At 35.8% G+C, this 23,480-nt stretch overlaps 4 protein-coding genes and 1 pseudogene across 9 annotated transcripts; 3 read left to right on the forward strand and 2 right to left on the reverse strand.

The window, feature by feature from the left end:
* Window positions 1–1,479: 1,479 nt before the first annotated feature.
* LOC111281227 (transcriptional corepressor LEUNIG_HOMOLOG-like) lies at window positions 1,480–7,464 on the forward strand. Of its 3 annotated transcripts, XM_089757231.1 has the most exons (18): window positions 1,480–1,827; window positions 1,928–1,994; window positions 2,158–2,255; window positions 2,695–2,807; window positions 2,905–3,077; window positions 3,440–3,485; window positions 3,573–3,675; window positions 3,931–3,980; window positions 4,173–4,346; window positions 4,737–4,802; window positions 4,947–5,000; window positions 5,152–5,299; window positions 5,720–5,829; window positions 5,912–6,061; window positions 6,257–6,412; window positions 6,817–6,933; window positions 7,038–7,235; window positions 7,318–7,464. In XM_089757231.1, the coding sequence occupies exons 2-18, from the start codon at window positions 1,960–1,962 to the stop codon at window positions 7,462–7,464; spliced, it is 1,938 nt and encodes a 645-aa protein (XP_089613357.1). In that variant the 5' UTR covers window positions 1,480–1,827; window positions 1,928–1,959. The 3 variants fall into 3 exon arrangements, with proteins under 3 accessions (XP_089613357.1, XP_089613356.1, XP_089613355.1); XM_089757230.1 differs by having other exon boundaries at window positions 1,528–1,994; XM_089757229.1 differs by having other exon boundaries at window positions 1,777–1,994; window positions 3,440–3,675.
* Window positions 7,046–10,565, reverse strand: LOC111281228 (small ribosomal subunit protein uS5c-like). 3 transcript variants are annotated; one of them, XR_002689101.2, is made up of 3 exons: window positions 9,876–10,565; window positions 9,272–9,598; window positions 7,046–7,183 (listed from the first exon to the last, which is right to left on the reverse strand). XR_002689101.2 is itself a non-coding variant. In XM_022868893.2 (2 exons), the coding sequence occupies exons 1-2, from the start codon at window positions 10,514–10,516 to the stop codon at window positions 9,349–9,351; spliced, it is 891 nt and encodes a 296-aa protein (XP_022724628.2). In that variant the 5' UTR covers window positions 10,517–10,565; the 3' UTR covers window positions 9,138–9,348. The 3 variants fall into 3 exon arrangements, 1 of the variants encoding a protein (XP_022724628.2); XR_016335120.1 differs by lacking the exon at window positions 7,046–7,183 and adding an exon at window positions 7,423–7,562; XM_022868893.2 differs by lacking the exon at window positions 7,046–7,183 and having other exon boundaries at window positions 9,138–9,598.
* Window positions 10,566–11,401: 836 nt separating this feature from the next.
* Window positions 11,402–14,810, reverse strand: LOC111281180 (uncharacterized; annotated as a pseudogene).
* Window positions 14,811–16,308: 1,498 nt separating this feature from the next.
* LOC111280532 (uncharacterized) lies at window positions 16,309–18,886 on the forward strand. Its single transcript, XM_089757044.1, has 4 exons — window positions 16,309–16,445; window positions 17,031–17,260; window positions 17,648–17,831; window positions 17,897–18,886. Exons 1-4 carry the CDS (start codon window positions 16,309–16,311, stop codon window positions 18,174–18,176), a joined length of 831 nt encoding a protein of 276 aa, XP_089613170.1. The 3' UTR covers window positions 18,177–18,886.
* A 756-nt stretch (window positions 18,887–19,642) lies between these two features.
* LOC111281032 (uncharacterized) lies at window positions 19,643–22,306 on the forward strand. Of its 2 annotated transcripts, XM_022868589.2 has the most exons (2): window positions 19,796–21,427; window positions 21,524–22,306. In XM_022868589.2, the coding sequence occupies exons 1-2, from the start codon at window positions 21,031–21,033 to the stop codon at window positions 22,015–22,017; spliced, it is 891 nt and encodes a 296-aa protein (XP_022724324.1). In that variant the 5' UTR covers window positions 19,796–21,030; the 3' UTR covers window positions 22,018–22,306. The 2 variants fall into 2 exon arrangements, with proteins under 2 accessions (XP_022724323.1, XP_022724324.1); XM_022868588.2 differs by having other exon boundaries at window positions 19,643–22,306.
* The last annotated feature ends 1,174 nt before the right edge of the window (window positions 22,307–23,480 follow it).

Raw genomic sequence — 23,480 nt, forward strand, 5'->3', positions numbered from 1 at the left:
GATTTGAGACATCGGATGAGTGGATGTTCGAATCTTAGAGTTGCGCAGATTCGAAGCTTAAGTCTCGATCCATGACAGATGCATGTATCTTTTACCAAAAGAGTTGGATTAATCCCTTTTTTTTTCTCAAATAAAAAGAATTTTTTTATTTGAATTTGATACGTTATACGAAATATTTGTTGGAAAAAAATTATAATTATAATTTTAATAATTAAAATATAAATCTTCAAGTTTTAAATTTAAAAAAATATATATTTTAGGAAAATGAAGGCAAATTTTATAATGTAATTTATCAAGTTGTTTTCTCCATTTATCATATGGTTGCATTTCTTTATTCTAAACAAAAATCATTAGATGGTTGCTTGTCATCAAAGTAATGATAGATAATATTATAATTTTCAACTAAATATGATAATTTTAAATATGATACATTAACATAATATAAAAATGATACGTAACAAATTATGTATGTATTTTTTATAATTGTGTTTCGTGTTTTAATCAAATTAACACACTTAAGATATGACATTATACATATTGTATTTTGTATCTTACGCGTGCTACATGTTTACAGTATGATTAATTAATTAATTAATTATATTTTAATTATGTTATCATATCAATACATATAAATGACATGTTTATAATACATATATGATTGTGTTTTAATATTTTTATTATATTATTATTTTGATTTAATGTTGAATTATTGATTAGATATTTTAATATTAATTATGTTAATTGTGTCATGTTATGTTACTTATTATTAAAATGAATTAAAATGTATTAATCGTATCGTATTACATATAATACGTATAATAAATGTGTTATGTTCGTGTTTTGATTATTCTTATTATTTAAGTATTTATATCATATTTAAAATCGTGTTAGATATGAAATACAATACGATAACACGAATTTTTAAATTTATTTTTAACTAAAAAGGATGACGTCAAAAATTTTCAATACACTAAATAAGGTAAGTAGCAATTCATATAAATGGTAATTTGATTAAATTATGGTAAGTATTGCATCAAATAATATAATTTTTTTTTAAAGATTAATGAGTGGTTTTTCTGAAAACAACTTTTGGTTATACACAGCAACTTGTAAGGTAAAAAAAATCTTCCAAAAATAAGAGAAAAAAAAAAGAAAATAGAGATTTTTGTGAAAACAAAATCGGAAACATAGTAATATTGATTACTGAATCTTAGTTGTTCCTTTGACTTCTTGCACAATTCAATGATTCATTGTCCATGGACTACATTTTGCCAAAAACCCTCATTTTTCACTAAAAATCTTTACTTTTTAACCATAAATAGACTTTAAAATCTTAATTACAAAAACCTAATTAAAGAAAACGAATCATAAATCAAGCTTCCAATTAAACCTTCACCAAATTTATGCGTGAATAAAAAAATCAACAAAATTGATAGAAAAAACCATTTTTTTTAATCTTAAACCAGGCCAAAGGGCTTGGGGGTCCACCAAACTCTTTCCTTGGCAACCCTCCCCTGCAAATAAAATAAAAAGGAGGGGACTTTCACTTTTCTCTCTCTTGTTTTTTTTTCCCTATAGAAAAGGCCAAATTTGTTTGTCAGTGGCCAATTCATATCATTCAATTTTGGTTCTCTTTTGCATGGCACTGTCACTTGCTGGTTAGCTACCTCTGGGTATCCAATATCCATCCTCATCTCTCCCCCATACGTTTCTTTCTTCCTCTTGTTAATTTTCAAGACCCAACTTCCCCTTTTATTTGTTTTTTCCTTTTTTTTTTTCTCTCTCGTTTTGATTTCTACTGCTCCTTCCGCCTTAATCTGTATCTGGGTATTCTTGTTTTCATCGTTTCTTTCTTTTTGTGCCATAAGTTTATACCCCATGTATTCTACTTCATGCTTTGTTTTTTTTTTTTTTTTTGTTTTCACAGTGAAAGTGAAGACTTGTTTTTTGAAGATATTCATGGCGGCAGGGGATGGTTGGGATGCTGAAAAAATGTGAGTTTCTTTTTTTTTTTGGGTGAAGGGTTGTATTTGGCATTGTTATGATCATGGGTTTTAGGCTTTTCAGTTTTTCTGCTTGCTTTTTTGTTTTATGGTTCTCATTATATCAATTATTATTTACTGCTTGAATTTGTGTTTGTTTGATTGGGGGAGAAAGGCTGGACCTTTACTTGCACGATTATTTGCTGAAGAAGAATATGCATGAGACTGCTACAGCTTTCAGAAAAGAGGCCGGTATTTCCAACCATTCTGTTGGTATGACCTCTCTCTTTTTTTCATTCCTTTTTCAATGTCCTGCTTTGTAACATATATTCCTTTAATTAAGCTTATTTCCTAAAGACCGATTGTACAGTTTTTAGCAGATAATTCTCGATGTTGAAATGCTGGGCATAAAATTTTCTTTTCTAATATGAAATATCTTGAAGGCTATAAGTTTATTAAACTCACATCTATATGTACATCAATGTCAATGTGCATTAATGTTTCTGTTATCTTTGTTCAAGAACAAACCAATTGATTTAGTTTTCTACATGAGTCTTTTGGTTCTTCTTTTTTTGCATGGTTTATTCTGAATTTTGGAATTAATGCAGGAAAGCATTAGAAGTTTCCTTTTCTTTTTGGAGATTATTTTAAAGTTCACATTTGCTATAAATTGTGTAATTTGTTGATTAGAGAAAGGGGTCATTGTTTTCAGTGATTGATTCTCCCCAAGGGTTCTTACAAGAATGGTGGTCACTATTTTATGACTTATTTGCCTCTAGGCAACCAAAGCTTCAAGAGTACTCTGAAGCAGAAACCTCTGCTAAGGTGATTATTGTTTGTGGAATTTGAGATCATGTTGTGCTATACTTTTTAATTTTTATTGTAACTTCGTCAACTTATGTGTTGTTTGTTAAATTCTCAGGCTGAAAAATTAGAAGATCAATCACAAAATTTTGTTCCAATAATTTTGTCGCGATCAATGGTAAATCAGCAAAGGCCTGGACAGGTTCCTATTCCCAGAGATTTTGATTCCAATTTGCGATCATTTGAAACTAACCAACTGAGGCTCCCAAATTCAGTTGCTACCAGTTCAAGGTATAGATATGTTTTTATTGAACTAAAGGCCTGTATAATTGACAAACAGTTCATAGTTTCTTTGGCTTCATTATATCCCCTTTACCAACACAAAATGTATTACGAAAATTAAGATTTTTATTATGGAAATGCTTGGCTTTTTAATTGACAAAGCGTTTCGCCTTTTTGGTGCATATTACATGATTCATTGCAATTTGAAGCTAGGAAATTTTATTAGCCCATTGGTGAAATGTATAATTTGGATTATTAGAGGAAGTATATACTATTATTCATTATTCTGGTAAATGGTAATTTGCTTCAACAATAAAATGGAGAGTTTCTCATATCATTTTTTTTTCCTTTAACATTCTTTCATGTATCAGCCTTCTGCAACAGCAGATAAATCTCGCTCAGTATCAAGTTAAGAGGGTATGTTCTAAACTATTTAGCTGTGTTGACAAGAGCACCGAGTTGTTATTAATTTCACTAAATGTTAGAAGCTTTTTTGATATGCAGGAGCGAAGTGGCATTAGCTTGGGGAGAACCATTCCTATAAATCCAACCACCCCCTATGGGCCACAAAAAGGCAAACTCCCTGTAACTGGACCTCATACTGCAGGTTAGCTTGGTCTTTTGTCTGATTTGAGTTCATCCAGTGTTCATGCTGAAAAAACTGATCCCATCAGATAATCTTTGCAATTTTTACTTAGGCTATACTATTCAAAGACCGGACATGAATTATGTATATCTGCTTTATTTTGACAAGAGATGCAGGAGATGCACGCAGTGTTGGCCTTGGTTTACTTTATTTTGTTGGTATTGTAACATTATATTTATGTTTGATATATCAGACGCATGGTCTTTATCTTTTCAGGATTGAATGAATCAATTGATTCAGCAGCACTTATTGGATGGCCTTTGGATGTAAGTGGCGTGTTAATTAACTGATGTTGGTGCAAGTACCAATTTTTTCTGTTCTTTTTGATATAATAGATGTTTAAGTTCTTCCAATTGTAAATACAAATGTGCTTGAACTTTCACTAGTAGTTCTGCACTTCTGCACTTGAGTGTGGTTACCATGGTTTTGGGTATAAGGTGTTAAATTTGCTCTTTCAGGCACCAAACTATCAGCAACAATTTCAGATATTGAATTGTCAACCTGAGATATTAGCTCAGGGGCTGTCACATATGCCCAGAAACCTGACATCTACTTTTCCTGGAAGCTCTGCCAAATTCAATTATCGTAATCTGGTCCTACCCAATACTGAAATAATTGAGCATAAGAGACCGGTTAGTTGAAACAGTGACTTGTAAATTTTGGGCCAGTTGATTTCTTCAAAAATTTGTAATTGTTATTGTTTTCCTTTTTTTTTTTTCGTATAAAGATCGGATGTATTCTACATCTAATGGATTTGTCACTAGATACCCTCTGTAAGATGTCATGAGTCATAACCCGTGATGACCATGCATGCTAATATTTTCAGAATCAACCCTCTTCTTTAAAAGATCATGATGGTCATAAATGAAAAAGAGATCTTATAGTAGTAATTTGCATGCAACTTTTAACTTTGCATGCTAGTGTTCATTAGTTTTGTTTTTTTGTTAGAAGCTCCTTCACTCTCATTTATGAAAACTATCATAATTCTTTTCCTCGTTAGTGACTGATTGGTGGTGAACCAGATGATGATCCAAACAATGCAAACTGAAGAACATCAAAAACAAGATAATATACTACAGCAACAGCAGGTAATAAGTTTGTCATTAGCTTTCTCAAGGAAAGCTACTGCTAATGCTTCCCCGAATTTGTTTGAAAATCCTGGTCAAATATATGTTTCTATGTGCATGTATAGCATGATATTTATTCTTATAATTGTATTTGCTCTGGATCAGACTGGAAGAAAGAAGAAGAAGCTATCAAATTCAAGGGTGGCAGATAAGAAATTGGTACATCCTAAAACTTTGATTGCTTTTCCTCTTTCATCTGCCATGTCAATGGAGAGTGTCATCAAATTTGCTGATCAATACTTCCTGTATGATCTTTTTGTTTATATTTGCATCATAATTGTTGCCTCCTTCATGAAATGTTCATCTGCAGGATTGTATCAAAGCTGAGGAGAATAAACCTGTTGATGACACTGTTGAGTCTTTTCTGTCCCATGATGATGATAATATTGATAATACAAGCACTCCTTTCAGAATTTTACGACGCCGTTCCAACACTTCCAATAAAAATGAACATAAAGGTAATTCTGTTAAGACTAACAGAAGAATGCTTTGCTGCTCTACTTTAATAGGCACTGATGCCATGGAAAGGTGCAATATAGAAAGGTAATGGTTGATTTATTCAATATAGAAAGGTGCAACCCACCTTGAACTGCCTATGCATTTCGAATCTTTGCCAGCCTCCCCTAACCATGTTGTATTGCTGAAAAATAGTTAACAGCATAGGAAGACTACATCTGGTTGTAGCACCTAATCCAGGTTGACAATGAAAGCTTTCTATGACCAAACCTGGTGTATATTATAGAGATATATATGTTTGCGAGTCATCAAAGTAGAAAATACTATGGGACTCTGTCAGCAAAAATTTTACTTGTGGCAGCATAACAGTTAAGATATTACTCAATATAATCCTAATGATTGGTATGTCATCACTGGTGTAGGCTTCACCTTTGGAGAAGTTAGTTGCCTCCACTCAAGCAAAAGCAAAGTCTTGTGCTGCCATTTTTCCTCAGATGGGAAGTTTCTGGCTACTGCGGGGCATGAAAAGAAGGTGGTATTAAGGTGTAATGTAGCTTTTTTCTTCACGGCGTTTTTGTATAAGCTTAGAGATGATTGCAGTTTTCTTCTGGCAGGTCATGATATGGAACATGGAAACTCTTGATTTTGTTAAAACTTCAGAGGGCCATTCTCTTCTAATTACTGATGTTCGTTTTAGACCAAGTTCAACCATATTTGCAACATCTTCCTTTGACAAGACTGTCCAAATATGGGATTCTGCCAAAGTAACCATTTTTCTTTGGAACTTCAGATATTTATTTAGTATTTTCTAAAATTTTGTCTGCTTGTTCATAATGAATAAAGGCTGTTGTATGCAATTCATGCCTCTATAGGACATTTTATTTTGGATAGACAGGCCAACTAGTATATTGCACTTATTTTCCTTTTGATAATATGTCTTCATTTCTTTGCTATTTCAGCCAAGCAAATCACTTTTCAAGCTTGTGGGGCATGCTGAACAGGTGTTGTCATTAGATTTCCATCCTAGAAACGTTGATCTCCTTTGTTCCTCTGATAGTAACAATGAGATGCGATTATGGAATATCAACCAACGTTCTTGCATACATGTCTCTAAGGTAAGATTGCACCTGTTAGAATTTCTCAGAGACATCGAAGTTTACTAGTAACTTAGATTGGAAATGTTACTATTTTTCTTTGTTTCTCGAATGGAGTTGTCTAATTATATTTTCCTGTAATATTTGTAGCAAACATTGCTAATGGTTAAAATTTACCTTTTAGAATCTTTAGTTTTACATCCTTACGGATTTCTATAAAATAAATGCCATTTTGAAGGGAAGTTTAACATGGAAAATTTTCTTTGTGTTGCATGGCTTTGTTTTGTTTACCTGCTTAGTTTTTTAGGAAACATTTAAGTACTTGTAGTTAACAAACTTACATCTGGTCTTACCCCATTAGAATTTTATATTTTCTTACTTAACCCCCATTTGCTTACATCTATTTCCTTGTGAGGTGACTGCAGGGAGCTACTAAACAAGTCAGATTCCAGCCTGGACTAGGAAAGTTAATTGCAACTGCTTCGGGAAATGTTGTCAATATAATTGATGTTGAGACCAATAAGCCCCAATTTTGTTTGAAGGTTGATTTGCTTTGCATGTTATTATAGATTACATGCATCCAAGTCAATTTGTCTCCTTGCATGTATGAACGAATGTGACATTCTTTCAACATTCGTTCTTTCAGGGACATAACAAAGAAGTTCTTTCAATTTGCTGGGATCCAAGTGGCAAGTATATTGCCTCCATTAGTGAAGAGAGTGCACGAGTGTGGTCAGTGTCTGGCGGAGAATGCTTGCACGAATTGCGTTCAACAGGCAACAAGTTCCAGTCCTGCACATTTCATCCAGGGTATTCACTACTCTTGGTCATTGGTGGCTACCAGGTAAAGTATTCAGAATATTATTAATAAATAACAGCATTCTCCAAGAATCTCTATTGAGATCTAATTGTTCAAAATTTGGCAGTCTGTTGAATTATGGAATCCAGTTGAAAGCAATAAAACATGGACAGTTGAAGCACACAGAGGATTAATTTCTTCACTGGCAGATTCTCTACAGACTGAAATGTTAGCCTCTACAAGCCATGACCAGTGTGTTAAGATATGGAAGTAAAGATGCCCTCCATGAGAAATCAAGCATTTGCTTGTACCAGTGGCATGCGTAAAAATGAAGCATTTTTGGTGAAGAAGTTAGTGACAACCGCAGGTAAACTAAACAGTCAAGACAAGTACCATGTTAGCAGTTGCGCCCTTTTTGTGGCAGAATATTTAAAAGTATAGATAGATTATACTCACATCTTATCATATTACCTACAGACTGAAAAATTTACAACCAAAAGTAGAAAAATGAAATACAACCGTAGCATAAAATGCTGGTTTTTGTTTTCTCTTTTCTTGTTGGCTAATCTTTTGAACTTGTATCCTTTTCTTTTAAATGGGAAATGAAAGAATATTTTTAAAATTGTTGATCTCTATTAGAAGAATGAAGTTTTAATTTGTTTTCATGTAATATGTTCTTTTCCTTTGTCCACATGAAACATGGGTCTAACTCAATCCAAGTTATTTGAGGGTCAGGTAACTTACATTAGCATAATCTTTATCTAAATCCACGTCCATGAAAACACTGATCCAATAATATGACAGATTGAGACATTAAAAAAAGTAGTATACTGCTTTTTTTTTTTTATTAATTCTAATAAATAATAGAGCATTTTGAAGTTAAAGAGGTCCAGCTAATTCAGACCTAAAAAAGAGAGCTGGGCCTGGCATTCACATTAACATGCAAAATATGGAATTCCTTTCTCTCGCCTACTACAACCAGAGCAAGAAAGCTATGCTACAAATGCAAAAATGGGTAGTTTCTCTCTCTCCCTCTCTGCTTTCGCTGTATATCTCTTCATCTTCTTCTCCAACTTCTAATAGCTTTTATGGGATATGCTTCTTTGCTCGGTGGACTCTTTTTTGGTTATGAAAGCAACTAATGAGAACCTGAAAGAGTCTTAGTAGTGCTAAATGGGTCTTACGCTGGGTATTATACTACATTAGGACCACTATTTCTTTAGCCAACAGGGTTGATTTACTTGTGATTCCTGTTTTGGGGCCCGATATTTGTAATTTTTCATTTTCGTTAGCTAAATTTTCGTTAGCTAATTTAGCCAACGGGGTTTACTGGTTCTTGAGGGTAGCAAACCCTTGTTAAACATTCTATAGAACTCAAACTAACAGCAACTGAAACAGATTTTAGAAAATTAGAATCCAAGAAAGAAATTGTCCATGTTTCAGCTATATGATGTGAGGAGCTCAGTAGAAGCTACACAGCATAAGAGACCTTTGAATGCACATTTGTAAAATTCCAAAACGGAGGGGACTTTAACAAGGGGTTCTTTTATGAAGGTGTAGGGTCACACAGTCTCAGAACTGCTGCTTTCTGTTATTATCAAGAAGACTGGGTCTAGAAAAGGTTGTCATGGTGGCTATGCTTCAGCTGATGCCTGCCAGTTTTACCATTGAATCAAGTCTGCAGTGCTAATCTTAACTTTTAGCTTTAGGTTGTCTAGAACAAGATTCTAAGTCAGTAGGTTTGGCCGGCTCATGCTTAGATTTTACTGGCACGTCTTTCTTGCATATTAGGATTTGCGGACTACGATCAACAAATTGATATTCAATGGACTTTTAACTTGCAAAATAGCATCATATTTAAGTAATTAATGCAAATAATGTCAGCCAATATCATGATAAATGGCAAGTTCTCAAGCAATTGTGTTTCACAGACATCAGAGAACATATGAAAATGAAAAAGAAAAATTCAAATAGAAGCTCAAAGTAAAATTAATTGGAAATTTTTTTTTTTAAATTAGAAGGCAAAGCATCAATTATAATAAAAAAAAGAAACGTCTTAATCTAGTAGTTGGTTGACTTACAACATGAAAGCCTCGTGTACTGAATCTGCTTTGCCAGTGGAGTATGAGGGTAAATGGTGAAGCTGCTTCCATGACCATCATTTCCAAAGCTCTTCCATGAGAATCCCTCGTTCTTGAGCAACCTCACGAAACTGCTTCATTTTCTGCACTGGAACAACTGTAGCTCTGCCATGGTTAAGGGCATTTTTACTTCCAAGTTGCCTACCCAACGCGTTGTCAACACCAGCCATTTCAAGAACAATTCGCACAGCACCTCCTGCAATCACTCCAGTACCAGGTGCAGCGGGTCTAAGCATCACTTTTGCTGCCCCATAATCACCCTCAGATCTGCCAGCCATCCCAATGACATTAACAAAAAACATATTGGCATGCCTTCTTTTACCATTATATTAGGCTATATTGAGTCCGCTCCTATGGTGAAGTACATATATGATCCTAATGAGTGATTTTGGATGGGGATGATAGGGTTTTCCCACAAGAAATCTTTGTCGATATTTCAACATTATGAAAGCCTCCCAATTGCATCATTTAAACAGACTAACAACACAACTTTCCAACAAAATGTCATGCGCCGATTAACCAAAGCAAGATTTGAACTCCTCACCGGTGTGGGAAAGTCAAATACTTTGTCATAGGAATAGTAATGACATTCCCTCTTGCATTCACAGCCGATTTCTGAACAGCAGCAATAACCTCCCTAGTTTTCCGAACTCCAACACCGACTTGTCCTTGCTTATCACCAACCACAACAATGGCTCTAAAATGCAATTGTTTCCCTCCTTTAACCACTTTAGTAACTCTCCTAGCTTGAACCACTCTTTCCTCGAAGCCATCCCTTACCTTCTCTTTCTTTACCTTCCCAAACCCACTTGTCTTCTTCACCTTAGAGTCCATTATGTCGTTGCCTAAAACGGAGATCCCACTGTAGGCTGGGCCACAGAGTTCCTCATAGGCAGCAGTGATTTCGTCCTCCATTTCCTCGGGCCATCGTCGAAAGAAGGTGGGGGTGAATCCTTCAGGGGGTGTTGGTGGGTCAAAGACGACGTCTTCTTCGGGGTTGAGGTTGTCGAAGAAGGAGGTGTTGATGTCGGAGGCTTTGGCTTGGGGTGTGAGGGAAAGGGAGTGGAATGAGCAGGAGAGAGAAAAGGGTTTGGTGGGTTTGGGGAAGAGGAATGAAAAGGAAGGAGTAGAAGAGCGAAGGGCGAGGGATGAGAGAGCTGGGGCTCCTGCTGTTGCTGTTGCCATGGATAAATGTAAAGAGTTAAAAGAACAAGAGGCTTATCCCCAAAAGAACAACAGTGTCTAACGGGTTGGGTTAAAATTGGACCAGACATTTTCAACATGGTGTCGTGTTGGCACGTAAATTGTACTTACATCCATGAAAATTAAAAGGGTATAGTAAAAAAGCAAAACAAAAGCAAAGTTTAATTTAAGAATGAAAATGATACATTAATATTTATAAGTTATTCAGGTTCTATTCAAATAAAATTTAAATTTGATTTAATTATTATTGAATTGGATTCGAGTTCGAGTAATTTGATTTATCGATCGAGTTGAATTTAAGTATTCTTATACTCGATTCGAGTAACTAGTGAGTTTAATCAAATTTTTTATATTTAAAATTTTATTATTATTTTAATTAATGAAATATCTCGAATTCAAGTTCGAGTTCGTGCACAAATAATTAAACTCTTATCAAATATAAAAATTAAGTTTATTTTAACATATTAATCGAACGAATTCGAGTAATTTGATTTCGATCACAAATCGAACTCGAATTAAAAAAATGAAACTCGATCGAATTCGAGTCAAGTATCGAACCTCAAGTTGAGAGCCGAACTCAAGCTCAAATTTTTTAATGTATTAACTCAACTCGACTTGATTAGTTACATTTGTTCTCTTTCTCATGTACATGAAGAAAAGAAAAAAAAGTATCATTGTATCACACCGAAAACAATGGTCAATTTTGAGGATTTTTTTTTTTCCAAAATATGCATGAAGTATGAATTTTAATGAGAGTCAAGTTTTGGAAACTTGACATTGAGCTTTTAATCATAAGATATCATACTTGAAATTAAAAGAAATCTCTGTTGGGTTTGGGAGAAGATCATACATATTGTTTAGGTTAGTCATGATCTTGTGAAAATTAACTTTGGTTCCAGTTCCACCGTACTAGAAACTCAACTTCACAAGTAACATTATCACTGAAGTTTATTTCACAGGTCAATCTCATAATTGATAGTGTCATCATCAAAGATCAAATAACACTCATGTTCATAAGCATCAATTATGGTCACAACAGAGTAAATGACAGAATTCTAAGGTATAATTTGTTTTAATTTTTTATCCTAATTTGGAGATCATTTACATTGAAGAAACAAGTTAAGCATTCAAACGGGCACTAAGTTCCTCCTCTCCTGCACATCAAAACAAGAGAAAGGTTTAATGTTCTCTATCCTAATGCCTAGTTTCAAAAAGAACCAAAAAAATTCCTATACCCTTCTCAAACCCAGAAACAATGGTGTATTTGTCAAAGAAAAACAAAGAACAAATTACTAGTTGACTATAAATTCTTCAAGGCCGTGAAGCTTGTTAATGACATGCTCAAAGTGAAAATTGGTAATGATTGACATCAGGTAGGATGTCAAGACCGCCATAGCAGTCGTCGAAGTTGATCTGAATATCATCTATACTTCTCACCTTACCTCGTAACAAAGTCGACGAGGTTTGCAGTTTTTTTGCAGTTATTCCGCCGTAGGTTTCTCTGCTACCAATACCGTCGGATAGAAGATGTCTGGCTTCCTCGGGCAGTCTATGCAAATAAGCAGCATCCATAGGCAAAGTCATAAGGTGGTCGTTAGGTTCTTGTTGTTCCTTGCGTTTGAGTTGTTCTATAAGTAATTCAAATGATGTTTCTTCATCATCTCTAGATTGGCAAGTAGATGGCAAGTAATACATGTGGTGGTTGTCCTTGTTGTCGTTTTCATTGTCAGAGTGCTGATCTTTTGAAGGTTCGGCAGCAATCCTTCCCACCTTTATTATGGAGAAATACTGACAGTTAAGCAATACAAACATCCGTTAATGCATTTTAGATGAATTTCAGTGCCATGGCACATTCAGGGTGTTCTTGTTTCTCAATATGGTGAGAATTGAGATCCCTCTTACGTTATATAGAAGTTAGAAAAAGAACATTAAAAAGAAGCACTTCCCCATTTTCTTCAAAAGTTCAACAAGAAAACGGATTCCAACAAATTTTGTCTATATTTGAGTATTCTGTCAGGAGGAACAGTGCTGATATAAGACAGAGTAATGAATATGTACGGTTGTGATGCTAGGACAATATCCTAGTACAGTCCAGCTCAGCTACTAAGGAACCGTTGCTCAGCCCCACAAAGCTACATCACTCGTGCTACGCACGTGCCTGATCTATCTGTCTTCTAAAAGGTAAGTCTACTGCCAGCGCATAATCTGTTACGTGTCAATTAAAGCTATGCGATTTTGTCCATTCTTGTCCTTTTCCATTCACATCCTTCCAAAGGCAAGGGCATTACTGTCCTCCGGTTAAGCTAAAACCTTTTTACCCTTTCCATGTTCAAATCCCACTTCCAATTATCAACAAAATCTTAATTACTAGTATCATGGTATTTAGGAAGAAAGACTCACGAGATTCTTGCTTTCATCTTCATAAAGGGTAAGGGAATCTCCAATTTCCAGTCCATTTTGCTTTGCAAAATCCCCTGGTGAATTGAAAAGAAAAGAGATTATGAACATAATGAAATGCAAGTAACAACAAAAAGAAAGAGTTTGGAATGAAGGGTTTACCTGTGTTTGAAAGAGTTTGGAATGAAGGGTTTACCTGTGTTTGCAAGCACATACATTCTACTCTTATTATTTGACCAGAACATGTGACATCAATGAACAAAAAAACATTTCTATGTGGGTTCAACATCTTTATGTAGCATTTCCAAAGGAAATAAAGAGTAAATATACACCAAAATTAAATTATATACCAGCAATATTCTTACTTGTATTTGAGGGTCCACACTTGGTTAGAGTATACATCTTTGATCATGACTTGGATGCCTTCTTTATTAGAGAGTGTTGGAAGATTTACCTCTGCCTCTCTCTGGATTATAAATTGCAGGTAGACACGTTAGCTAACGCTTAAGACTAAAGGCTATGACATTTTAGAGAAGAACATAGTAGCATTAGAAGATAATGCCTTGACAAGACTATTAACTCATTCTTTTCTTTGTACTGTAACTTTTTTTGTGCAAGAATCGAGAAGTCAAGAAAGGATTGATTAGTTATTGCTCAATCTAGTTGACAACAATGTTGCAGTAGTCAATGAGAGCAAATGAAGGAATAGTTATTGGTTGGCTGACTTCTTTCTCTTCTTTCAAAATTCACTTAGGGGGTCAAAAAAGGAGTATATATATATAGAGCTGAAAACTAAACAAACAGGATCAGAGGTGGAAGAAGAGGCCTTCAGAATACCCTCATGGATCAAGTAAACCTTACCTTTGGAAGGACAATTCTCCCAAGGCACCCAACATCACTGTTCTTTAACTCTTTCCTCAGCAATACTCTAAGTCTTTGCATCCCAATTCCCAAGTTAAACAATCTCACTCACCACTCAAGATTATGAGAACAATACGCCCAAATACCATTAATTGACAAGGAAAAAACACGATCGAAAATCAAAGATGAACACTTTTCAAAATGCACCTTGTTATCTGGTGTACAAAACTTGTACAGATCCCTTTTGGTATCATTGTTGTTACTCACATCAGATTCAGCGCCTGAGCTGGTCAGTCTCATCGCATCCACCTGAGCTGAACTGAAGAAGCATTTCTTTGCAAACTAAGGCTTCTTTGGCGTGCCAGCTTTCTATTAATCCTTGCAATCTTTGTTGTATAAGGATCCAGAATTCTTCTCTCTTGTTCCTTCGATAGCCCGTTTACTTGCATGAAACATGATCCTTGCACCCCCTTACCAGCATGAATCAAACTGGATACCCCAAACTCAATCCCATTCTGCCCCAGAAAGATGGGATGCACAGTATATTCTAAAGAATGGCCAGCTTGCTCTATGGGATTTCTGTATGGGAGTTGCAGGCCTTGGTAAGGTACCACAAACTGTGGTGGATGATGAAAGTGAGAGTTTGAAGCTGTTGTTAAGGGTGTCGAACTGAAGTTTTTTGAGTTCATTGGTTCATAGATGGAAAACTCGGAATTCTGAGACCAACCACCCATGTTTGGTTGCCTCAGGGTGGTATTGTTGGTTGTGGTGGTGGTGGTGGTGGAGGAAAAAGGTACGTAAGAGTTCTCCATCAGGAAAAAGGTGCAATGTGATGATGAGTTTAGGGGATTGTACTGCTAGTGATCAGAGATGGTAGATGAGAATGTACTTTGTATGTGTTCTTATTTTGTGTTTGTAGTGAGTATAATGTCTGGTTCAAGAAGGTCGCGGGGATGTAAGATGCTGCCAGGAGGGTGAGTCCAAATGTGGGAAAAGTACGAGAAACGGGTCAAGTGGTGCAGAGGGACCGGTGTGGAGAGAGAAAAGGCCACGAAATTGCATATACCTATAGAGAGAGAGAGAGAGGCAGGGAGAGTAATGAGAGTGAAGCATGATGAGAGGTTGCCAATGGAGTGGGGTGGGTGACAGGTGGCCGGCGAAAGGCGGTTTTGGGATACCCATCTGACCACTGAAAGAGTTGGCGCCACCTTTGGTTTAAATGTGGCAGTATTGGGTTCATTTTACATAAAACATCATGCATCCTTGGCTAACTTATATTTATTCATGGCCTCTTATTAATTCTGCAATCTCTATCCAAAGGCAACCTTATGCATTGAACTAAGTGGTTGGTGGGTTGGGATTTTAGTTTTAAACTTTATAAGAGAAAAGGTGCCTGATATGATACCATTGCTATTCCACAGCGGATGGCTTCCTCTTAAGTAGCTAGTTGTCCCACAATCTTGCATAAGATTAGAGGCAACCTGCAAAAATAGCAAAAAATACTACTACCTAGTCTATATTTCTTAAAGATATATACAATAAATTGTTCTAATAACAATAATATATCTCTAGTTTTTTATTTTCAAAATTGGATTTAGGTAATGCCTCTGCTGTGAGTGTTAACTTCAAGGTGTCCATCATGCGCTCCATTTCGGTGCCATGCCAATCAGGAAGCCATATCCAGCTTTCTTATTGCATGAAGGATCAAAACCTAGCGTTAAGTTCAACCTGTGGAAAAGAAAATTTCTTATTTGGTACAAGTTTGATACATTAAAGAGCTCAAAAGGAACAGAATAGAGAAAACTAATGGAATATAAGTATTGATTATCATCGTCAGTTTTATGAGGTGAGCAATTCTTCTGTTCTTTCGTATAAACAAATGAATAGATTCAAAGGTCGTTCTTCGATATGATCCTGCTCATGAGGTGAAGATTTGAGAAAATGAACTGAAAAGATGCTACCCTTCCATGTTATTGGTAATCAATGCATGGCAAAATTGTGTAAAACACAAATCAGAAATCATATGCCGTTGAAGTTGGAAAGTTGAGGGAGTTGGAAAACTTAGCGATGGGGAATCATGGCAGCGCCATATTCCAAGTATAAAAATTTCAGGATCAAGAAAGCCATTCAACATGAAGGTATTAGAACAAGTTGTAATTTATTGTTGGTTAAACCAATCTGAAACCTGCAAAGCAACACCTTAACAGGCAGAGTCCTGCAAATTGTAAAACCAAGAAACTATAGTGTGATCTAAACTACAATAAGAGGCTGCCAAACACATGCCAAGATGCTCCCTTCTTAACTATAGTTACAATAAATCTGAATTCCATGAAGGCAAACATCCTAGTAATGTTTTCACGTTGAAGCTGTCATAACTGTCCTAACATAAGATGTTTTGCTATCTTTGGAACAAAGCAGACTTACATCTATCACAGTGTTAAAGTATCACCTATGCTGATTTATAACATGTGTCATGTGATTCTTCAATTCGAGACCAACAGTTGCGGACCTTAGCCATGGTTTACAGTCTCACACCAATTTTTTCAGCAAAAACTGAACTCCCTATATCAGCAAAGCACTCGTCTTTTTGCTGTCTTGTGCTGAATACCATTGAACCGTTACAATTGTTCAAAGTAGGTCAGTTCAAGCTTTGGTCTCCACTCGAATGAAGTTCTGAGTTCAAACTGAGGCTCAGTATCATTGTCCAGTCACAAAAATGAATCTCCCTTGGCCCATGGTAGCGGACACCAACACGGCTACAGAAATGTAATGGCCTAATCGGTTGTTTATACTGACAGAGATTGGATGGTCATGGACCTAACACACAGCTGCATCATTTGGCCCAATATATATCAACCTAGACCCAACTTTTCAGGCTTGAGTCCATCGGACAATGTAAAAATATCTTTTATAATTAAAATTTTATCAGTATTTATTTAAATATAATTTTTCAAAATTTTAATAAAAATATTTGTTTAAAATATATTTTTTAAAAATTTATATACTTAATTTATGAAATAATATATTTTAATTTATAAATTTGGTCATTTTAGTTGTTATTGGATAATTTTTAATAAAAATGTCATTAATTTACTTAAAAATTTTCATGGTTGATTTCGCCAGAAAAACCTGGACCCCAGGGCCTGGATGGTTTTCTTTTCTTTTTTTTTTTTTCTAAATTTTGTAACCATAAAATGTATGTGGAAAAAGGAAAGAAACATGTGATTACTTGTTGAAGCCACCAAGACCCTAAAAATTACACATGTCCAACTCGTGGCATTAGTGCTAAAACCTGTCAGTCAGTTGGGCTGCCACCTTCTCGTTTTCCGCTTCCATATAGTCTGCATGGCCAAGAAAAGGGGAAGGGAGAACTAAGAAACTATGCTCAAGAAGAGACCGTTCGCAAGGAGAAAGTAAAGATCCTCAATAATGGCAACCACGTTCATAGCCAAGATCGCGATGTTCAGGGTTTCGAAAGCGTTCCCTCAAACTCTTTTTCTTAGATCCTCCCGCAAAGTCTCACGAGTCTGCTTCACTACCGCTGCTTCCAAACACCCTAAGGTAAAACCACTAACCTAGCCGAGTCTTTGCTTTGTTCTTCACTTTGAATGTCTTTTATGGAATTTCAAGTGATTATTTGATGGCTTAACACTTTTTGGTTTGTTGTAGAAGCCGTTTGTTCTGAATTCTGATTAATATCGTGGAGTTTTTTTTTTTTTTTGTGAAATTTCAGGGGCAGAATTAATGCATATGAAGAAAAAGACTCTAAAGCTGACATGGCCTACAGGGACAAGGATTCCTCATCCGATGAAGAAGCTGAAATGACCTATGTAGTGGAAGATGACTCTGAATAAGCCATAGAAAGAGCAAAAGAACAAGCACATGAAGCAAAGGAGAAAGCCATAGAATACGCACACAAAACCAAGGAGAAAACAAAAGAAACCGCTGAATCGGCCGCTGAGAAGGCAAAAGAAGTAACAAACACAGCGGCCGAGACTGCCCAAAACGCCAAAGAGAAAGCGAAACAGAAAGGAAAAGAGTATGCGCAGGAGACCAAGGAAATGGCGCAAGAGGGAACACGAAAGCATCCCAGACTGCCCAAAGCCCAAAAGAGAAGGCCAAAGAATATACACAGGAGACGAAGGAGAAGGCCAAAGAAGGTACAGAGAAATCTTCACAAACTGCATATGAACTGACGGAGAAAACTAAAGAAAAAGCACACGATGTGAAGGAGAAGACTGAGGAGATAGCGGGTTCTGTGGCCAGTAAGGCCTCAGAGACGGTGCAAACTATAGGAGAAAAGGCAAAGCAGACGGTTCAGGGAGCAGAGGATGGACGACGATGCTGTGAAATTGAGGAGGCGTGCCCGAAGAGCAGAGGATGAGAGGAAATATTGAAAAGGAGTTTGATGGGTTTTCTTTCTTTGATGTTATGGTTCTATTTTACAATGCAAATAAGTCAGTGGCAGTGGCCTAATGGTTATCACAGTGTTTATGTAAGCATGGGAAGTTAATATTTTTCTCAACATTAATCTGCAAAAGTTTTACTATCATTCATATTTAAAAAGACCAGTGCAGTTATAATAAGAAGAGGAGGAACACCTTTAGAAGTCGGGTTTTATTTCATTGCTTCGATTTTAGTTCAGAAAGGCTAGAGTACAGCTGCTTGCTTGAATATTTGAAGCCAGCCAGGTGAAGAGTGCATGTGATAATTGAACACAAAATCCTTTCAAAATATATGGGTTTGGAGGTGGTTTAGGCTTCTACTTTGTTTTTCTCTTTTCCCTGCTTTCAACTTTCGAGCTTTGCACTTGTTTAAACATCAGATTCTTGGTTTATAAGTGGCAGTAACAACCCCGAAGCTTAAATTGCTTTGGTCAATATGACCAAAATAAAGTGACCAAAACAGGCCCGGCTTTTGAAATAGTGGTAAGACAACAGCCCAAAGAAAGACATAAGCCCATAAAGTACAATCCCATTTTTCAAGTAAGGTGAAGATGGGGTCATACAAATCATGAATAGCAAACATCAACGAGGCAAGATAATTAACAACCTAGCCACCTAGGGGACCGCGTGGGAAGGGGGCTCCACAGAAAGGTCGTGTGTTTTTTCCCTTGACCAAGACCAAATCCCAAATGGAACGGAAGTGAAACAATAGATACGCTAGTGTTTTGTCGTCCAGGAGTCAAAGTGGAGGCCTAGGGGAGCAGTTGTAACCCCCAATGACAACGGCGATTTAGCTAATTAATAGCTTATGAATAGAGGTGTACATGACCCCGGCTTCAATTCGGATGGAATTTATATTTAATATTAACAATTCTATATTTATTCAACAGTTTAAAATTTTGAATCTCAAAATTTTTAAAAATTAAATTTTAAATCAATTTAGTAAATTTAATTTATATAATAAAAATAAAAAATAATTAAATTATATTTGATAAAATTATATTTAATTCATATGTATAAATTAAAATTAAAATTATATATATTTTATATATTTTATTTATATTATATAAATGAATTTATATATAATTCATACATATATATATAAATTTTAATATATATGTGGATGTGGATGGAATCAAATTTTAAATTTTTTATTTAATATTTAATTTAAAATTTAAATGAATTTAAAAATTATATTCAAATACGTTTAATGAATTTTTATTTTTTGTTTAAATTTTTTTGATCGAATTTTTGAATTTAATCAGATAATTCGACCATTGAACGAGCACATTAATGAAATAATGATTTTAATTTTTTTAGCACTTGATATTATCCGAATTTGAATTTTTATTATTAAAATTAAATGAATTTTACTTTAAATTAGAAGAAGAACAAGGTTGCCGGTCAAAGCAAATCAAACAGCTAACGAGGACATAATAGTCTTTCGGCAAAACGGTGTCAAGGTTGTCAACGTAATCCTCCAATGGCATGCACACCGAAATAAAAAATATAATAATAATAGTGGAAATTAATAAATATTATTAAAACAATACTGTTAGAGAGGAGAGATATTGTTCAGAAACCGAAATATGAAAGTGGAATGACAGAGAAAGACAGGTTAGGGAAAGGAAAACGGAAGAAAACAAAAGAAACCAGTGTTAGCTGAGGTCTGACACAGCCCACCACCCCATTGCCGACCGCCACGCTACCCTTTCTATGGCAGCGCCGCCTATCTGATACTGCTTTTTGGTCCATTCCCTATTATATTGTCTCTCCTATGTAGCTAGCTACACATCTCTCACTTAAATTCCTTGTCCCTCTCTGTATTTTGCATTTCTTATTAGGCCACCAGAACCTCTTTGGCTGTCACAAAAAACACAATCTTTTGTTGTTTTTTTTGCCATTTAATCTGTTGTGTATTGGCTGCTGATGATGATGAATCAGGTGAAGCAACTCGGGTTTTCTCTTGGTCCTTTCTTTATTAGATATTTCTTCCTGGATTTGTGTGTTTGAGATGTAAACACACCCATTTCTCTATAATCAACTGTAGTTTCACTGAACCAGCAAACCTCCCAGTTGTCCTTTTTCTTTTTATCTGTTAAAATCTTTCTCTGTTTCTATCTCTTTTCACTCCACATTGAGACCTTTCCTTAGTGGACTTTGTCCACGCCCGACACTCGTACATCTTCTCTTCTTTTACGTCTCATAAAAGCAGGTCAGTCAGTCACTCCCTCGCTTTCTACATATTCACATCAATTCTGCGTATCTAATTAAGTAGCTAGATATATATAAAAATTTACATGTACATAATTAGAATGTGATCTCCCTCCTCTTTGTGGAGATGGCAATCTGGAGAGATTTTGTTGGGTTTTAAGGGAATATTTTCATAATTTAGGTTGTTGATTACGATTTGGTTTTTTGCTGAAAAAAAAAGTTAAATATTTGAGACTTGGTAAGAGCCATGGTTTTGTTGAGGTGGCTTGGTATAAGAGGGACAAAAGGAACAGAAAACAGGCATGAAGACAGGGTAACAAGGTAACGATGGCCGTGGTTTTGTTTGTACAGTGGAGATTCTCAAGAACCAGAGGTAGACACGTAGAGTTATCATACAGCTCTATATCTGAAACGCCTCTCCTCTATATCTCAGGCCTCATCCCAAAAACTTCATGCACCAAACCCAACACCAAACCAAAGCAAGCCCAAAATCTTCATTCCATATCAGATTAACAAAAAAAGAATTTTAAAAATTAGCAACAGCACCACAATCAGAAAGAAGACTATATAGCTGTAGTGATGCAGCAAGATAGAGGAGGGGGAGGGAGTGATCAAGACATGAAGCAGCATCAACAGCAAGATCGGAGATTAATGAAGCCTTTGACGGGCGAGAATCAACAGCCGCCGCCGCCGCTGCAGCAGCAACAACCGCACCCAACTCAAAAGTGTCCTCGTTGTGAGTCTCTTAATACAAAGTTTTGTTACTACAACAATTACAGTCTATCGCAGCCTCGTTATTTCTGCAAGACTTGTAGAAGATACTGGACTCAAGGTGGAACCCTAAGGAACGTGCCTGTGGGAGGTGGTTGCAGGAAAGGAAAGCGCACAAAGGCTTCTTCTTCTGGTGAAAATTCAAGCTTTCAGCCACAGATACCTCAGCAGCAAGCTCAGCAACAAAACTTGACATCACCACAAAGTATGATCTCTTCTAATCCAATGATCATTAGCGCAAGTTCTGCTTTGAGAACTAAAGAATCTGATAGCTTGGCTTCATCATCTGCTATTTCTTCAGTGGGATCGTATTATCCTGGTGGTGGGTTCTTGTCATCTTTGGCTGCAATTCAGTCAATGAACCAACCGCAACCTTTTAATCAGCCTCTCAATCAAGCTCTAAGTATTGGTGGTGGTGACTTGGGTGGTTCTTCAAATTTGGGTCTTTTGCAGGGATATGTTGTCCCTTCTTTTGGGTCACAACAGCATCAGCCAATTCAGCAAACTCATTTCTTTCAAATGTTTAATCGAGAAAAGACTGTAAATATGTACCCATCTACTCAAGAGGGCTTAATTCAGTCTAGCAGGTCTGCTGCAGGTAATTCTTCTCAGCAGAGCTGGCATCAAAGTTTCATCAACAATAGTAATCCTACAGTCTCTGAAGCGACTTTGTGGAGTATCAACAATAACAGCAGCACAAGCACCGCTGGCAACACTAACACCAGCAACACCACTGGTTCTTCTTCTTTGAATCCAAATCAATGGCCTGATCGTCCAGGTTATGGTGCACCATAGTGTTTTTTCTTCAGCCACTGCTGTACTCCCTCCAAAAGAAGCGCCTAAAGGTGGACAATTTAATAATTTGGAAGGACAACATTTTGCCTTGTGTATGCAAAAAGCCATTGAACCTCGCATATCTAATATTGCATCATTGATTGTCCGTTTAGCTGCTGTTGTTGGGTTGGTTAATTATAATCTAGTTCAACTTGAGGAAATGAATTTAGAGAGCATTTAGAAATGTTTGTGTTCCTTCCTGTAAATGAAAGAATAGCGGAAAAATTAATAGCCATTTGTTTTTATGTTATATTCCGGGTTGGGTTTGGATGTTTTTGAAGTTTTTGATGTTATAAGGCGAGTATAAATTTCATGTTTGAGCTATTGTGATTGTTTTTACTTCTGCTTTTTTGCGTGAAAACATCTTATTAGTTTCCGTTCAGAAAAAGCAAGTGACTTTACTTTGTAGCTAAGTAGGGTTTGCAAAAGAACAAAGTCATAAAAGATCAGAGAGAGAAGCAAGAATGGGCAAAGCGTGCATGGATAGTAAAGCTGATGTCTTTGTCAAAGTTGTTAGACAAACCCAATCACCCAAAGACAACAAATATGACTTGGATTCTTTTTCTATAACTGTTTCCACATAATAATAATTAAACTGATAGAATCATAGAAAGAAGTTTAAGTTAAACTTGAAATGCTCATTGTTGTGGATAAATCAGTCTTATTATTATGCACGTGTTACGTCCCTGCGCGCACCACAAAGACTAAGACTAAGACTCAGGCATCAGATGGCCAAATCAAGTAGATTTAAGTTCCAAGCCCGTGACACGCGTGTGCATGAGTTTGTTTCATCATCTGCAAAATATACGTATTTGGGCCTAGAAATTGTCAATTTGATCTCATCATCAGTCATATTGGATTTGGTGGGGGACGTATAATATTTGGAGTGACTAGATATCTTACGATAAGGGTTGAGATTGATTTTGATAATATTAAAAATAATAATAATATTTTTTTTAATATTAAAAAATTTATATTAAATAAATTTTATTAAAATAAATATTTAAATTTAAATAATGATATGTTAAATTCAATTATACTGTATTTAAAATATAGTGAAATTCAAACCTACATAAAGTTGAAGTAGGTTATTTGACCTTCCCGAAAGGAAAGGTATAATACTAAACTATAAGTAGCTTTAAAAAAGAATGTGTGTTTGATTTATTCAATCTAGAAGATGGAATTAAGATCGAAAATGATGATCAACGAATACATTGGTAGGAGACGTGGAGGTGGGTATTGTGGTTTCCAAGTAAAGCAAATCTGTGGTCTGCCATGGTGAGATCTCTGTCCAGAGAATATAAACAGTGAGGACCTCTCCGGGATACCACACCAGCATTAAAAAATATTTATAGTATTAGAAAGAGATTGCATCACCATTCACCATGAGAGGCAAATCAACTCACCCCATTATTACTAATCCA

Source organism: Durio zibethinus, chromosome 28, assembly GCF_047325235.1.
Source record: "Durio zibethinus cultivar Kanyao isolate XHJ-2024 chromosome 28, ASM4732523v1, whole genome shotgun sequence".
NCBI classification, from domain to species: domain Eukaryota; kingdom Viridiplantae; phylum Streptophyta; class Magnoliopsida; order Malvales; family Malvaceae; genus Durio; species Durio zibethinus.

Bases quoted from the DNA above. Each gene is read 5' to 3' on its own strand.
- LOC111281032 (XM_022868588.2), top strand. From the start codon at position 21,031: ATGCAGCAAGATAGAGGAGGGGGAGGGAGTGATCAAGACATGAAGCAG.
- LOC111281228 (XM_022868893.2), bottom strand. From the start codon at position 10,516: ATGGCAACAGCAACAGCAGGAGCCCCAGCTCTCTCATCCCTCGCCCTT. The intron at 9,599-9,875 runs GTGAGGAGTTCA...GATGGCTGGCAG, and splicing joins TATTTGACTTTCCCACACCG to ATCTGAGGGTGATTATGGGG.
- LOC111280532 (XM_089757044.1), top strand. From the start codon at position 16,309: ATGGTTTACAGTCTCACACCAATTTTTTCAGCAAAAACTGAACTCCCT. The intron at 16,446-17,030 runs GTCTCCACTCGA...TACTTGTTGAAG, and splicing joins GTAGGTCAGTTCAAGCTTTG to CCACCAAGACCCTAAAAATT. The intron at 17,261-17,647 runs GTTTCGAAAGCG...ACTCTGAATAAG, and splicing joins CCAAGATCGCGATGTTCAGG to CCATAGAAAGAGCAAAAGAA.
- LOC111281227 (XM_089757229.1), top strand. From the start codon at position 1,879: ATGTATTCTACTTCATGCTTTGTTTTTTTTTTTTTTTTTGTTTTCACA. The intron at 4,347-4,736 runs GTTAGTTGAAAC...GTGGTGAACCAG, and splicing joins TAATTGAGCATAAGAGACCG to ATGATGATCCAAACAATGCA. The intron at 4,803-4,946 runs GTAATAAGTTTG...GCTCTGGATCAG, and splicing joins ATATACTACAGCAACAGCAG to ACTGGAAGAAAGAAGAAGAA.